Source organism: Numenius arquata, chromosome 11 (assembly GCF_964106895.1).
Source record: "Numenius arquata chromosome 11, bNumArq3.hap1.1, whole genome shotgun sequence".
Taxonomy (NCBI): Eukaryota; Metazoa; Chordata; class Aves; order Charadriiformes; family Scolopacidae; genus Numenius; species Numenius arquata.
In genome coordinates this window covers 2,826,459-2,838,629 of record NC_133586.1, presented here as the reverse complement: position 1 = coordinate 2,838,629, position 12,171 = coordinate 2,826,459, and the positions used below count along the sequence as shown (strand labels likewise).

The 12,171-nt window shown below is 42.4% G+C and overlaps 1 protein-coding gene across 2 annotated transcripts in view; it reads right to left on the bottom strand.

Annotated features, from left to right (window-relative positions):
* Positions 1-12,171, bottom strand: part of MEGF11 (multiple EGF like domains 11) — a 212,456-nt gene that overhangs the window by 78,447 nt on the left and 121,838 nt on the right. For both annotated transcript variants that reach the window (XM_074155366.1, XM_074155367.1), the window contains exon 9: positions 5,481-5,655. In XM_074155366.1, coding sequence (XP_074011467.1) covers positions 5,481-5,655 — 175 coding nt within the window. The remainder of the gene's footprint in view (positions 1-5,480; positions 5,656-12,171) is intronic.

Genomic DNA, 12,171 nt, shown 5'->3' with positions numbered 1-12,171 from the left:
TTGTGTGTTACAGGGGCTTTTACTCTGATGTGCAGGCATGTACATGTAAACCTTAGGAGTGGTTTGTGCCCCTGTGGTCGAGAAAGCATTATGTTGAGAAACTCTGGCATACTAGACAAAATTATGGATTTACAGACCCAGATTAAGCCTGTGTTTCAGTCCTTAAGTGCACAGACTTCCACAGAGCTCAGCTGGAGATATATACATAAACATTACTATAAGGATATACTTGACAGGCATTATTTTGTTATGTTTTTAAAATGCAATTTTGATGCAACATCAACGGAAGATGTAAATGGCTATAGATACACAGTACTGGGAGATATCTTGGAAAGTCTTAGGGAATCCAAGTGATGCTCCAAAAGCTGAAAAACCTTCTGGTAAGAGGCCATCGCTCCTATAGTTTCCATACTTTCCTCTACTGTGGTTGTACGGGACCTACCAATATAGTCAAGGAACAGAAAAATGTCAGAAGGAATTCTTTCATTTTGGTGATGAAGTGCTAGCTTTGCTTGCCAGCATGCAGGGTTCAATAAAAGCAGACAGGTCTTCAAAAAATTGCGGCATAAATAGATGAACTCTTTAAAGTAATATAAGTTCTGTCATCCGGATGTGAAATATAGACCTAAGCGCCCGTTGAAGTAAAAGCTGACCGCACACTCCATAGATAAGTGTTAAAGTTTTCTCAGAGTGTCTTGGACTGAGAAATGTTTTAACTACATATCTCCTTGCCACAATAGACAGAATGAAAGCATTTGAAGTTAAATCTATTTTTCAGAGGAAGAAAACAAAGCATCCGTAAAGAAACAAAGACATATCACAGGATGAGGTCTCTAGATAGCTACTGTTTTCAAGAAAGTTGCAATTAGCTGTGCAATGGAGAAGGTGAACTTAGTTGTATTTCAATAGCATTTATAATGATTTCAGTAGCTGGAATGCTGATAGGTATGTGCAGGGGGTTGGTTTCAAGATTTCCTTGTGAGACAGAAGGTCAGGATTCCTGTGGTCTCCTGTCATATTTAATTCATATCCTCTGGCCTTCTTCTCCACATTTATTGAATTACAGGAATAAAATTCAATGAACCAAAAACAAAAGAAGAGAGGACAGGGTAAATCCAGATTTCTCTTACATCCCTACTGCACAACTGACTTCTGTGGGCCTGCAAGAGAGCATCTTAAAGCACAATTTGGAAGGAGGGGGAGGTACAAACTAGTATAACCCCTCTCACCACCCTCATAATTGCATCCAAGTAATTTATCGCAAGAAGCGACTATTTGCATGTGGGAGTAAGTATGCGGTTTCTGCCAGTCAAGAATCTCCCTGTATACTTTTTAAGGCTCATCTTTGTGTACTCCCTCTGTGTTTATCAGGTTCCTTCTTGCCACAAATGAGACGGCAGCAGAATGGCTTTCCAAAACCATTCTTCAGAAAAGCATCACTGGCAACTCATCCCATGAGTACTGAGAGGCAATCCTCAAATACGCTAAAAATACCAGTTTTGGGGAAGTGCCCTACTGGTATGCTTATTATAATGATTCCCTGCAAATCATCTTAATTAAATGGCTACAATGTTTTATCCTCCCTTCACAAGTGAGATGCAATAAGCACAGGGTTTCCAACAGACCTGCAGTGTGGACTCTTCTGCTGGAGCGTATGAGGAGCAGCTCTAGGCACGCTATGGGATTTTGGGGAGGAAGATTCTGTTGTATTTCCCCTGCTCCTATTATCTTTTTTTTTAATTGTCCTGCATGCTGCCTCCAAGAACTGGGCTGTTTTGGGTATGACTGTGGATCACTCAGATTTCTCAGCCACCTCTTCAGTCAAATCTACACACCATGGCTGCACGGTGGTTTAGACACCAATACAGTTAAAATAGTGCAATCCTCTGCTGTAGCACAGTCATACCAGAACCCCATACAAATAACCCGTACCAGTACCCAATAGCATCTTTATGACACTTTAGAGCTAGGTACGCGCAAATCTGGCTGTTGAGACTGACCCAAAATATTCATTGAAAAAAGAAGACGTAAAATGTTTTGAAATTCTATCCAAAACCGCAAGCTCACCAATATTTAGCTTTGGCATTTGAATTTTTGGAAAAGTTACAGCTGATAAATAATGTATTATTTTTTGAGCTACAATGTAAATTTTTATTTTAAGACTTGAATCTGCTTAACTTTCAAAAATTAAGTGCTCTACTCACGTACACGCCAACCTATGGGATGGCTGCCTTTCCACTTAATACATTTAATAAAGGTGACCAGATGCTTTGTGTTTTTAATGGCTTGCTCTGCATCCCAACAAAATGTCCCTGTTTTGGCTGCGATTGCAGATGATTCATTCTGAAACCCTGCCCAGCTGCCCTGACACAGCCGAGGCAGGGCACGGTTAAAAAACAAGCCATCTGTGCGAAAGAAGTGAGTGGGAGGAGTGCTTTGTCAGGAAAAGACTGTCATTTCTTGGTCACTATATTTTCTAGGCATCCAATAACCCAAAAGTCCTATGGGTCCCACTTCTCCGCCTTTGCAGGTAGATTTTGCAGTTCTATCCCATGTCCCATCGTATTCTCTTCCCCCTTTACTTAGAAGCCCTTCAGCCTGCTCTGCTATGTAAGACCGTGTGCGGATCAAACGTTTCTGGAAAATGTAAGATGTTGATCCCGCTTTCATTCTTTCCAATCATATGGCAAGATTCCTGACCCTGTAGCTGCATCAGCCAAACCCCACGCTAGAAAAAAAGCAAGAGGGATTCACTTACGGCTTTCCTGAATAATTAGCTCTGCCCAGTTCTGTATTAGCATCACTCTGTTGTCAGCGCTGCCAGAAGAGACATCCTGCATTCACAAGCAGCCGCGCCACCGGCTTGCAGGCCAGCCGAATTCAAGGGCAAAATTCTACCCCCAGGCAAAGCTCCCCATTGCCTCAGCAAGGGGCAGGCACGCAGATTTGAAGGTAAAGTCTGGTCTTGAGCGTGTCATTGAGATAAGCCGCTTCACGCCTTGAGAGGGTTCTGGCCGCGCAGCATCTTTCACGTGGCCTGCGGGCGGCATGGGGAAGCAGCGGGGACACCTTCTCCCTGCCCAGAGGAGGGAATGTCCAGCGGGAGCAGCTCGGCAGGACACCGCCGGTCGGGGTAGGAAGCAAAGGTTCTTGTCAAGTTTTCTTTACAGCCTACGTTCTCTAGCATTTGAAAGAACCGTTGCAACTCAAGTCGTCTGGCATGCATACGAATGACAAATATGCTTCAGAGGCAATAAATTAGCAATTTCAGGGCTTTACTTCCCCTCCTGGACTAATTGCCAGAGATTATAGTATATTATGAGAAAGCAATGATACTAATGCCTAAATATGCTTCAGTGATTATAGAGCTATCCTCAATAACCAAGCTGTTTAAATGTCAATGCAAGAAAGCTCTTTATTATGAGATTAAATATTATTTTGAAGCTATGCAATAGGAACTTCCCAGGCTTCACGCCTGCAGTAATACTGTCTTGGAGCAGTATATATTGGACAAACTATGCTTTTTAAAAAAGGTGTACAGTAAAGAGTCCCAAAATATTTTTGTGCTGCAAACTTCAATAGCATTCCTGATACAAAAGAGGGTTTTGGTATCATTTTATTTTGCATTTGTTACTAACAAGCTGCTTCCTTCATTCTTTCCTCGACATTGTATTAATATTTGTGTATCATCACTGTATAAAGAAGAGAAATTCTTGTTTTCTGTAAGTGTGAGTGGGGAATTAAAACTCAAAGATTTTTTACATCTCTAAATACTACTGTCTTGCACAGGTGCTTTTCACAGCCCTATCTCTCATGCCCTAAATAAATCTGTTTATACCTGGCATCGCAAGAATCCCTGGAAATTAAATGGAAGCTCCAACTTTCAGGTTCAGCTGCTGACATGCAGCAGAGAACAAAACTGTCTTTAAGCCATAACTCCACAGTTCTGCAGATGACAGTTGGTGATCATAAGCTCAGGACTGAATTTAAAAGGGGGGGAGGCTAAAAAGTCTTTAGCGTCCCACTAATCTCATCTAGGACTCCCACATGTGGTCTTGTCCCACAGCTGTGCAGCCTTCCCCTGGAGATGACAGCAGCATGTGACCCTGCAGAATATTCCAATGTTTTTTCAAGAAAACCCTAAACACTGCAGTGGGTGCTGAAGGTAGGACGTGGCTGCTCTGCTGTCCACATCCGACATGCCCTTCCCCTACCCTTGCTAGTAAAGCTACCTGGTATGATGTCCACTGTGTTTCATAAATCAAAAGAGTTACAACATGGTCAAAGTTTGGACACGTTCCTGTGCAACCTGCTCTGGGTGGACCTGCTTTGGCAGGGGGTTGGACTAGATGATCTCCAGAGGTCCCTTCCAACCCCATATCATTCTGTGATTCTGTGAAAGTTCATTATCTCCTGCTCCCCACTATTTGAAGATATTTACTCACCTCATTTTGAAGTTGTAACTTAAAACAATAGAGGGTAAAATTCATCTAGAAGGCTGCAAATTTGGCTGTTAAATGTCAGCAGAAGCTCTAAACATTGTGAATGTCTTTGAATCTGAAGCTTGATTTCTAGTAAACTATAGTAATTATAACTAATAATTACTATAATAGTAGAGAGAACACATAGATAGGCCTGTGGGGATGGATCACGTAAATTTAAGGACCCAAATTACAGAAAGACAACCGCTAATGAAATTGTGGTGGAATTCTCTCTTGAAAATAATTTTTTTCTTTAAGAAATATTGTTTCTTAAACATAGCCCACAGATCTCTTCCAAGGTGTGCTGCTGAAGGAAAGAGGTACATCATACATGGATGACCAGGGACCTTACTAGCAAGAGTTCCATTATGCCCAGTTGTAGCAGGACTGGACAGCTGGACCCACGTCCTAATACTTTCTGCTGCAACCTGACAATCATTAATTCTGAATTTTTGTTGTTTTATCTTGGCTGATTTCTTCAGCCATTTTATATCTCATCTATAGAATGTAATGCTTGTTTACCTCAGAATGTCTGCAGCTCTTTCTGATGCTCAGGTAAAAGACACCTGCCATATATGCTCAGAAAAGACATAAATTGCTCTATCATTTGTAACATTTTCAAAGATCTTCATCTATTAAAATCACAGTGTGACTGACAAGGAACATACTGAAAGGCCATGAGAATTTTTTTTCTGCTCTTCTAGGCAGACAATAATCTGACATCTTTTTTGTTATGTCTTGATTTAGAATGTATGATGGGAAACCATGTCTTTATCCTTATAAAAGTAATAAACTTACAATATTGAGGTAAAGTAAATAACCAGAAGTAGTAAGTTGACACTGCTCAAAGGAGAATTATGTGGACCTATAATAGAATGAGGGAAAATTACCTGTATTCGGCCACTTTTATGCAACTGTTATTTGAAAACAGATTAAAATCCTTTGTAATTTTTTGCAGGTACCTTACGGAATGCCCCGTTATTCACAGCTCTCACTTACCATATATCCCGGCGCGCACAGACATTTCCCTGTGATGCTGTCACAATCTGCACCGTTCTGGCAAGGACAGGTGAGCTGGCAGCCTTCGCCGTAGTACCCGGGGGGACAGGTCTCATTGCAGTAGAGTCCAGCCCAGCCAGCTTTGCAGCTACATTCTCCAGACAATGGATGGCAACTAATGAAGACGGACAGACATTAATGAGATGTGGACACGAGAGGAAAAAACCGGTCCGTAAACAGCAGCAGAACATTTTAAATGCAATGCCAGCAAGAGTCACACGAAGAACATAACAAACCTGAAAACCTTTAAGGATGGTGAACATAAGCAGCCGTATAAAATAGGAAATTAATAGGGAATATAGTGCTAAATACCAGCCTGGCATACCGTTTCCAAACAACTGGAAACTGCCACAGCACTGGCCATTTTACACACTTTGAAGTTTACCCTTTTCCATTCTCAAATCAACGTGACTTGGGTTACTGACATGAACCACATCAGGATTAAACCACACTATTTGGCTGTAATACCGTCAGTTAAAGGTGTTCAGGGTTAGGAGAAATCCCAATGGATAGACGAATGCAATCAAGAGAGTTGTGAAGATAAATCTGAATCCTGTGGCACAACTATTCTATTCTATTCTATTCTATTCTATTCTATTCTATTCTATTCTATTCTATTCTATTCCAGTTTGTGTTTTAAAAGTGAGTGCCACCTTGACAGAACTTTTCAGGAGGGAGAGGTAGAAAGAAAAGTGCTTTGGAATGGAAAAATCTCCTTGGAAAAAAGAGTTTTGCAGGGAATATTCAGCCACGGCGAAAGGAATTGATCACTACCTGAAGCCTTGGGATTTATTTGAGGCAGGAGTCAACAGGTGCCCTGGGACTAAACCTCAGCTGTGCAGGGAAAGGAGTCAAGTTCCTTTATGCTGAATAACGAGCATTTCTGCCCAACATTAATCCTCTGGCTCTCGTTTCTATTCAGACAATTCCACACAGTGTGGAATTCTACCACACAAAGAGAAAAGTAGAAAGGAGAATCAAGCCCAAAAGACCAGACAATGCCTGGTCCTTCCACATCTGGCAGATGGAAGGTTTACCCTCCCCTTCCTCCTGATATGAAACAGTTTATTCTTTATTTTCTCTTCTGCGAACAGAAAGAGCGTCTCCCTGGTTTCCTTGGGGCACTGGCTTCCCACAGCAGGACAGCCACACTGGGGCTGGGGATAGGAAAGGAGAGGAAGACTGGAGATGTGTTGAGTCCTGGTTGGAAGAGATGGAGGCTTCTGAGGGATGGGAAGGGGGAGCACAGGAGGATGGCTAGTTTGTGGTCCAAAGAGAGAGCAGGGGATGGAGAGGGAATCTGATCTTTGGAGAAGGAGCCCATGTTGCCTGAGGCCAGCTGGGAGTGTAGGGCTTCACTTGAGAGCTCAGGGTGCTCTGGGGGCCTCTGCACCACAGGATTGTACCATAATAGCACTGACTATCCTCAGTGAGAAAGATTAGGAATAATATTGCTATACATCAGATTTTCTCAATTATTCTCAGAACAAGAAAGAATAGAGTTCTGCAAGGTGGCACCTCTCTGTGGACCTCCCTCCTGGGGTTTTTGCCTCATGGAAACTATTTATTTTCCTTTACGATTATTTATTGCTATAGTTTAATATTGCAGACACGACTGAATGGGTTTCTTTACACCTATAAAATTAATCCCATATATGTTAATTTTCAAGGTAACCTCATAAAACCTAATTTCCAAGTAAGTTTCTGGCAATTACTGGTAGGAGAGGTTAGTCACATACTGTTGTGACTCAGAATGATCAAATTTTGTGAGTGTCATATGTTTCATCATAAATAGTGTTTTACTGACTAATTAAAACAATTCATCAGCTTAACAAACTACCATCCATGAAATTCTTCTGACAAAGCGGTTCCTGAAATTATGGTTGTTCACAAAGCACCTCTTAACATTCAGATGAAAATAATAAAAGCTCGTTCTTTTTCCCCTCTGCGTCTATTAATCATTACCTAATAGGAGCAGAAAGCTAAACATTAAAGAAATATTTTAAAGTGGATTTTTTGTTTCTCTATTTTCACTGCTACTGCATGTATCATACGGTTCCACGAGAGCTGCATCTGTTGGCTAAATTAAATCTTTCAAACATAATATATGATCATGGCTGTTTGAATCAGTCTATGACAATTCAATCGAAAATACTATACTCAGTAAGAATTTCTACTTCAAGGTTGGCTCCTTCATCAAAATGGACAGCTTTTTTGCATGGGATGCAAGCTATATATTTATGACTAAAAATCATCCTAACACGCGCTAAAATAAGGAGCAAGAACCAAACAGGCTTTGCAGAAGAGTCTGCAGGAGGCAAGGGGCTTGGACTCCAAACCAAGGTCCAGTAGAAGATTGAGACCGTGTTCTGCCCCCCCTAAAGCCTCTCCCCACTCTCTTATGAGGCTATGAGCTAGGAAATGTCCAATGCAGATGTTTGGCTCTTTGCTTCCATATAATCTTCCTGCTGAAGCAAGGTCAATTTTATTATCAGCCTAAGTATATTAGAGTTTTGTTCGCCTAGGCCAAGCACTTGTAGCCCTTCAGGGCTTTGAAATACTTATCTTTTGCTGTCTTACAGAGTGCTGGCATTGTAGGATTCGGAAAAATCCTCCACGTTAAATTCCAGAGTTACGGCACCCACAACAATAGTGCTGGGTAGGTAGCAAGAGTGGGTGAATAGACTGTGCAGCAGGGGAAGGGAAACTCCTCCTTGACAGGAGCAGAATAAATCCCTCCAGAGCTTTCGGCAAGCCAAACATTAACACACGCCACAGTGTTATTGTAGCACAACAAGCAAAAGGACCTCAAACCTCCATAGCTAGGTCTGAAATGAGGTTGCAGGCTAGGTCTGAAGCAAAAGGACCTCAAACCCAGGTCTGAAATGAGGTTGCAGGCCACATCCAACCAGGGGACAGAGGAGACTTCTCAGATACAAAGAATACAATGCCCCCAACCACAAACACTTGTTTGACAGTTAAGGTGCCCTGGTGCGGTGTTAACTTGAAGATGGCTGTGATTTAGATGCTCAACCAAAATTTGGAAGACAGCTGTTCTCTTCCCAATCTTGCCAGTTAATCTTGGCCATGAAACTTACTCTTTCTGCCTTCATCTTTCCCATCTGTGAAATGATGCCTTTCTTCCTCCTTTTAAGATCTGCAGCTGATATCACTGAATAGTACTAAGTTTTTATTATTTTTTTCTATTCTGGTATGTATGAACTATTCCAGTAATTAAAGTCATCAGAGTTACATACTAAATATATTGCAGCTCATGATGGAGAAATAGTCCATGCATGCAGGTACGTGTGGGTTAAGAATGTTTCTCTCATTATATCGGTATTTTGTAATATTTCATTCCATTTAAACTATGTACCTAGACATATAACTAGAGCTAGGAAACTCATCTATCAGCCAGCCAGCCGTCTATACACCCAGCCTAGCCAGTGAAGTAAATGCCGGCTATATTGAAGTTGAAAAGTTTGAGGCACTTAACGGCAAATTCATTAAGGCAAATAATAGGATTTACAGTTAGTAATGTGAATTTCTTGAATAATTCCTCCCTTCCTGTTCTGCGTGTACCCTTCAAGGTCATGAGTCCATGTAAAGTTTTGCCAGCATGGAGTGCAGCATGTGTAAGGCACTTCTCCGTGCCACCAATTAACGGAAATTAAGAAAGACAAAGAATTCCTCTGGAGAAGGATCACTGAATGGATGGGTAAGACCATGTGAGGCCTCTCAAAGGATCCCAGAAGGGAAACCCACCAACATCTGCTTCCCAACCACTCGCTGTGAGCAGGAAGGGAACCTTACACTCTTGAAAGAGTTTGGCAGTATTATACATTAGTATTTTGCGTTGAATCTTAACAACTTTTATTTCTTCGCATCTCTTGCATAACAGGAAGGAATAGTGTAGAAAACCTCGAGTGAATGCGAGCAGCCAAGTGTTTCTCTGGCACCAGGCCGAGTCGAGGTGGAAGCTGGAAGCCATCCACAGCGCACAACATGGCAGTTCCATGGCTCTTGCTGCAGTTTGGAAGCCACCATACACTCCCCGGCTTTTAAGGCACATTTACAGCAATAAAAGATTTCTTTTTCTAAAATTTACTAGCTGAACTGAAAACCAGAAAGTCATTTTTGACCTTTAAATTTTTTAAGCATCTAATTTTGAGGAACCAGGTAATTTAACTTTCTCAAGGCAAGTTGGAAAAAGAAATGCTTTCGACAGCACAGTCTGTTCCAAATTCTGAATTTGTTCTCCACACATCTTTCAGCCAAAACAACTTCTTCCCAATGAATTTCATGACTTACTGTTTATATACTAGCACCAGTCATCTCATCTTAATTAACAACAGCCCTAATGCTGTTTTAAGCATATTTTCTGTCTTTTGGTGTCGATACTACATTCAGTCTCCCTTACTAAAATGCCCTCTTGCTTTTAAAGAAATAGCCACAATGAGACCGTAGGGCCACTACTTTGGTCCAGCACATCTTCGAGCCAGTCTCACTCTAGCACAATATTGATTCAGGTCAAGGCAAAACTTCATGGAAGGTCCGTGGAGTCTGGTCCTTCCAAACTTTTCAGGGTTGGGGCAATAATTAGAGCCTCTGGAGATCTGTCCATTTCATTAGACTTGATTCCCATAGGAAAGTGTCAAGGCTTAAGAGGTCTCTGTGTCTTCCTTCCCTTCTGATGTCTCTGACCTGGGAAAGACGTTACTATAGGCCTATGGCTCCACACGCTACTCCACAGCAGGGTTCAAGAAAGGTGGGTTGCTGAGACTATTCCAGCTATTCATTTCCCTCTCTGCTTTCCAGAAGAGCAAGCCAGGATTATGCCTTTCCGACTGTTGCAGACTGTCTTAACATGGGCTTTTTGCACAGGGGAATTTTTTACAAGTGTATCCTTCCCTGTGGAAGGACAGTCCAAGTCACCAGTGCATTCTAAATACCTAATTCTGCAGTTGTTCAAGAGTCCTGTACAAAGTGCCTTTCAGCATGCTTTGATGCAGAAATTATTGGATGATGTTCTTCAGCTGTTACTATGCAGGAGGTTAGACTAGATGATCACCCTGAGAGAAGAGATCACCCTGGTCTCTTCAGACATTAAAATAGATAGATCTATGAAAATAGAAAAGCTGATTGTATATTTATTAATGCTGCTCCCCAACCTGCTCCTCAAAGCCCCTAGAACTTTCCTTTCCAGCCAGTTCTCCAATAATCAGACCAAGTGGGTCAAAACCATTGACAAAACTAAGTGAGCTTCCCTCACCCTCTTTCAAGCGTTTATACAATTATCCTACACACTTAGGTATGGCAACAAGTAGCCAAAAGTTTAAACTGCTTCTGGGGAAAATAGATGGCTTTCAGTAAATGAATCACTTTGGAAGACCACAGTTGCAGTAATGATAAAAATTGAGGGGAGGAATGGGAGGAGGTGGGTGGGAAGAGAAGTACGCTGCATGGGACTGGTTAAACAAACAGGAAAAAGATTTGTTCAAGACATGGAGTGCCTTTGGAGAAGGTCATTTTCCATCAACTCTGACACTCCTCGGCTCAGAAATTGACAGCACTCTGAGGAGCTCATTGAAAACGGGAAAGTTGAAATACTGTGGATGAATGAAAGAACATTTACGGATCTACAGCTTGCTGATATCTCTTTGTTCCGTAACAGCAGTGATAAGATGCAGAAAAAAGGGAGATTTTTATCAACGGAGAGACTAGACTCATTTATTAAGGAAACGGAGATACCATCTTAGCAGAGGATGCTGCAAGTGGAGCTGACAGAGCAGTGATGGGAGGGAAGGCACAAAATGTATCTGTCAGACAGCAGCCAGGCACGGGTCAGGCACACGGTGCGTAAGAACGACCACATACCCAGAAAAGTGCTGTAGGAGGATTCCATTCTCCACCTGAGCTCTCTCAAACTTGAGACCTCATCTTTCTTCCCAGCTGGCTGGTGCTAGTCTGTTCTTTCAGGAAGGATCTTCTGGCAAATCCCCAGAGAACCTCCCAGGTAGTTTTTTGAGTAACCCTGGATGAACTCTTGCACCCTCCAACCCACGGTCTTCCCCCACTTAAAAACCTCTTCATGAATTGAGCACTTAGCAGAGAAACAGCAGCCAAGCTCAGCTCTGCCCGTGGCCCGCAGTCCTTCCACTCTATTTACACCTTCCTGGGAAACTGGGGACAGGAACAGGTTTCTGCAGGCCAGCAGTAAGGGTGAAGACACTGTGTCAGCTACTGTCCGAGAGCGTATTCTCACCCTCCGGTACACACGAAGAACAGCTTTCAGTGAGGAGCCGTTTACCTTGTATGTAGCACAGGTTTAAGCCGTGCGCGCTGGCGGGTGCTGCGGAGCGGTGTGACGTGCAGGAATTTATACCTCAGCTCACCCTGCAGTAATTCTTGAGACATCCCCTTGTCCTCAGCACAACACAACGCTAACCCGTTGTGTGTAACGCTCAGCTCATTCCGTAGGGGTGTTACTTTTTGCAATGATTTCATGATACACAAAATAATCAGAAGTGATAGAAGCCTGCTGTACAGAGCTACCTTTGAGGCATCAAACACGTTGGATCCTTGCTGTCAAACCCAGCAGAGCCAGAGGGACCCTTCCGCAGAGGACTCG